Source organism: Poecilia reticulata, linkage group LG5 (genome assembly GCF_000633615.1).
Source record: "Poecilia reticulata strain Guanapo linkage group LG5, Guppy_female_1.0+MT, whole genome shotgun sequence".
Lineage (NCBI taxonomy): Eukaryota > Metazoa > Chordata > Actinopteri > Cyprinodontiformes > Poeciliidae > Poecilia > Poecilia reticulata.
Genome location: NC_024335.1, coordinates 22,219,287 through 22,223,977, shown reverse-complemented (window position 1 = coordinate 22,223,977; position 4,691 = coordinate 22,219,287). Strand labels below are relative to the sequence as shown.

The following is a 4,691-nucleotide window of genomic DNA, read 5'->3' as shown; positions in this document are numbered from 1 at the left end:
GCACATGATGATTCACACTGGTGAAAAGCCGTTTTCATGCGGGAACTGTGGAAAAAGTTTTAGTCAAAAACGGAATTTAACTCAGCACATGATGATTCACACTGGTGAAAAGCCGTTTTCATGCGGGAACTGTGGAAAAATATTTAGTCAAAAATCGAATTTAACTCGGCACATGATGATTCACACTGGTGAAAAGCCGTTTCCATGTGTGAATTGTGGAAAAAGTTTTAGTCACAAACAGCATTTAACTCGGCACATGATGATTCATACTGGTGAAAAGCCGTAGAACTATTTTCCATGTATGTTCTATGTTTATGATCATTATAAAAGTCTTCTAGATGAAAACTAGAGGGCTTTCTTGTCAATAAAGTGTGAAAATGGTTTAATTTCTTTTTATTTAAATGTGATCATTTGGATCTTGACATTTGGATACTTAGAGATGTACAAGATGAACTTGAAGTATTGATTTATATTATTCTGTATGGAGTATCTGGGGATCTTGTTCACGAATGAGGGAAGAAGGGAGCGGGAGATCGACAGGCGGATTGGTGCGTTGTACCCGTCGTGGTACAATGCACCACAACGCCGTGGTGCATTGTACCACGACGCTCTCTCTTCACCGTCGTGGTGAAGAGAGAGCTGAGTGAAAAAGCGAAGCTCTGGATTTACCGGTTGATCTACGTTCCCACCCTCATCTATGGTCATGAGCTTTGGGTCATTACCGAAAGAATGAGATCACGGATACAAGCGGCCGAAACGGGTTTCCTCAGCAGGGTGGCTGGGCTCTCCCTTAGAGATGAGGTGAGAAGCTCGGTCATCTGGGAGGGACTCAGAGTAGAGCTGCTGCTCCTCCACGTCGAGAGGAGCCAGTTGAGGTGGCTCGGGCATCTGGTCAGGATGCCTCCTGGACGCCTCCCTGGTGAGGTGTTCTGGGCASGTCCCACCGGGARGAGGCCTCGGGGAAGACCCAAGACACGCTGGAGGGACTATGTCTCTCAGCTGGCATGGGAACGCCTTTTGGTTCCCCCACAGGAGCTGGAAGAAGTGGCTGGGGAGAGAGAAGTCTGGGCCTCTCTTCTGAAGCTGCTGCCCCGCGACCCGACCCCGACTAAGAGGAAGAAAATGGATGGATGGATGGACGGATGATGAATAAAATCTGGAGGGTTTTCTCGTCTATAATGTGCAGGGTTTCCCCCAGTGTATTATCCGGGCTACCCGCCATGCCCGTGTGACCAATAACACAGCTGGCCCCACTGCGCGGTGCCTCGCGCGCTGCTGCTGCTTGACCTCTGAAATTTACCTCAGCACTGATCCAGGGCTTAAAGAGCTCCGTCTGGGGGCCGGATTTCCGGCTTTTTAAGCAAAGCATGGGACCAAACGGCCCGCCTCAACTAAACTTTAGATAATAGACAAAGATGTCTGCCAATCAGAATTCTAGCTCCCGTGTTCTTGACCAATGACTGTAAAACAATTTGTAGAAAAGAAGCGCATGCGTTCGATTCGGCGGTTAAATCAAATGCCAAATGAAAGAAAATGGAGTTCGTCTCACCCGGTGATGTTTTATTGAGGATTTTTGTACATATGTTTTGTCAGTTTTGTGATCATGTCAAAGCAGCAACTCGTATTAAAAAGTGTTTTATTGTCCGTCTGGATGCTGCCCGCTTCCATAGGACAACAGAAAATCGCTCTTATAAACATGTAATTACTAAAATTACGATACCTGACTTTGTATCCCTCTGAAAAATGAACCTATGTAAATAAAAAAATCCCTCCATGGGTGATGCCACGATAGAGAGCATTCATTTTATAGCGTTAACACCGGTGCTGTAAGTTGTCCTGTATGAAGCGGTGTGATAGAACAATGGTACCACAGCACTTTTAAATTTCAATAATCAAAATACCAAAATTGTTTCCATTGTTTTAAAAGTTTTGTCAGTCAGACTGCCTTTTCCCCATCGATACGCTTCCCGACCGCCCTGCACCATAGGGGGTTAAAAAAAAAGAGACGCACACATTGCGCAAAATTGAAACGGGAGAAGCGGGACATAAAATGGAACGACGAACTAGATGTGAATTATGGCATAAAAATAGAGAATCCGACACTGAACAGTGAAAAATCAACACATGTTGTGAAACACATGACGATTAGGCGGCACAGCAGGTGATGAGTGAAGATTACTGGTGGTGAATAAACGATCAAATAAATCCAGCAACAGGAAAGAAACTAAAGTGGACATAGCAATAAACCAAGAGAGGATAATACTAATACAGGGGAATGAACTGGTATGGCAAGACCTTTTGATCAATAATTAATACAGAGGACTGTATGGCAAGAAACAGACACTATTTCCAGATAAAAGGTAAAATGTTGAAATGTCATGGGTTTGTTGAGACCATATCTAGTACTGAGAATAAATATATCTTACAGACCATAACGTAAAGAACTTATCACTTATTTGTTTTAATTAGATTTGATATATTTATTTCAATATTATTTTTCATGTCAGTGTTAATGTCATGAGGCTGATGACTCCATGACACTTTCAATTTGACTCATTAGGATTTGATTAAGAACCAGATTTGTTCTTTGTAATTTCTGTCCAGTAAAACTATTAATCTATAAATCATTAGACAAGTCTATATAAAGATATGTAAATCAGAGCTAGACCACCAGACAAATTTTGTCTTTACAGAATTACACTATTAAAAATATAAACAAGGGCACAATGCAACCTTTTAGTGGACTGTAATCTATAAAAATGAGCTGCCTGTTTGCTGCACTTGCAGTGGAGATGAAGACTGTCCATTCAGGAAAGCAGAGCTGCATGTGGAACTGCAGAAAAATGAAAAAAAAAAGAAGCAAAAATTGAATTGTTAATGCATGTCACCATGAGAAAAGCCGACTGAGTTTTGCTTAAAAAATTTTTTTTATAAAAAATTTAAATCGCACATTTTTGACTCATGAAGTTAACTTTCTTTTTTTGCAAAACAAACTTATTTGCACTTGTCAGAAATCTTTTCTTGCTATTCGACTCGAAGTTTTGCTCATTCTCACATAATATCGTGGGCAGGGCCCAAAATCGCAACAAAAGATTTCTGATGTGTGCAAATAAATTTTTATGTTTGGTAAAAATGAGTTATTTAATTTAAAAAAGTATTTTAAACAAAACTTCTTTTTTAAGGAATCATTACAATTCCAAAAGTTTTGATTACAATTTTATTTTACTTAACTGAGGTTAGTTTTTTTTTTTCATTGAATAATTGGGAAACAACTTTAACTTCATACTCTGCGAACCAGACCCTAAACTTAAAGTCTGTATTGAGTTTTTTTCCCCTTCATTAATGACACACTTTTACTACATTCATTATATCTATCATGGTAATTCAGGGTGAGTTATTTTTAATTCTAAATGAATATCCTTGTTGGACTTTTATTTAAGTGTTATTTTCCTTCAAGATACATTTACCTAAGGCCAGAATAAATGAAATTTATATTATGCAGCAAAGGAAATTAGAAGATCCATTATGGAGATGATCGGTTTTGGACGGGCGATGTGCCCTTATTGCATAATAAATACTAAAGAATGACCGCTATCATTAAAAATACAGGGAAGAAGCTTTTAGTTATCTAGCTTTGCTAGCAAAGTTGTTAACTAGCAGCTAGCTAATATCACAACAACAGCCTAATGTCTGTATGATAAAAATACTGAATCGATCAATAAGAACAGTTTTTCCTCACCTGGCTGTCTCCTCCCGCTCAGTAGTTCTTCAGAGAAAGGCAGACGCAGAGGCCTGTCAGTGTCTGTTGTATTTCATWACCTCTCTGCTTAAACCGCGACTCCGAGCTGAAGCAGAAACGATACTTCAACGTTTTCCGTCATCTGACAAGTAGCAAGTCTACTCCACTTTATTCACCAAAAACGTTTTGGTGAACAGTTAATTCACCAAAAATTGTTCTGTAATCTGGAACGTTCGCTACGTTGAGCTCCAGTTAGCCGCCTCATCTCACTGCGCGAGAGGCAACTGCGTCATGCCTCACGGGCAAAAGGTAAAAGGTAACAATAAGAGCGGCTTATTATGTTGCACAAAAAAACCCCAACAAAAACTAATAATTTTAGTCCATGTTATTATGTGTCAGAAGAGGACTTAGAAGATAATAATACCCAAAAAAAAAAGACCAAAATGGCACTTGCGGGCGAGGAGCAAAAAGGGCAGGTGCTCAAGCACCCCCAGCCCTCCCCTCTGCACGTGCCTGCCATGTTGAATATGCTAACACGGTTAGCACACTTTGACGGTTAACCTGCAGCAAGCTCACTTTGCTGAAACAACGACCGATGTACACACCACCACACGATCAAAAAGCATTTAAAACGAAGGAATATAAACAGAAACTATCCAGCAGCTTTTTTCCTGATACTTACAGTTCACTCGTTTACATATAAAGCCACTCTGCAGGCGTTTCCGTGGCGACACAAAACCAAGTCGAAATTATGACTGAAAGTCGAAATTATGACTTTGAATCTCATAATTATGACGTTGAAAGTCGAAATTATGACTTTAAATCTCATAATTATGACTTTCAGTCAAAATTATGACTAAATCTCGAATTATGACTTTCAGTCAAAATTATAACTTTAAATCTCGAATTATGACTTTAAATCTCATAATTATGACTTTGAAAGTCGAAATTA

General features: G+C 39.7%; 1 protein-coding gene across 1 annotated transcript in view; it reads left to right on the top strand.

Moving 5' to 3' along the window:
- The window catches only part of LOC108166303 (gastrula zinc finger protein XlCGF8.2DB-like), a 16,208-nt gene extending 15,826 nt beyond the window's left edge, over positions 1-382 (top strand). The window contains 1 exon segment of the mRNA XM_017304836.1: positions 1-382. This exon segment is cut by the window's left edge and continues 14 nt beyond it. Within this exon segment, the coding sequence (XP_017160325.1) occupies positions 1-286 (286 nt within the window). The 3' untranslated portion in view covers positions 287-382.
- The last annotated feature ends 4,309 nt before the right edge of the window (positions 383-4,691 follow it).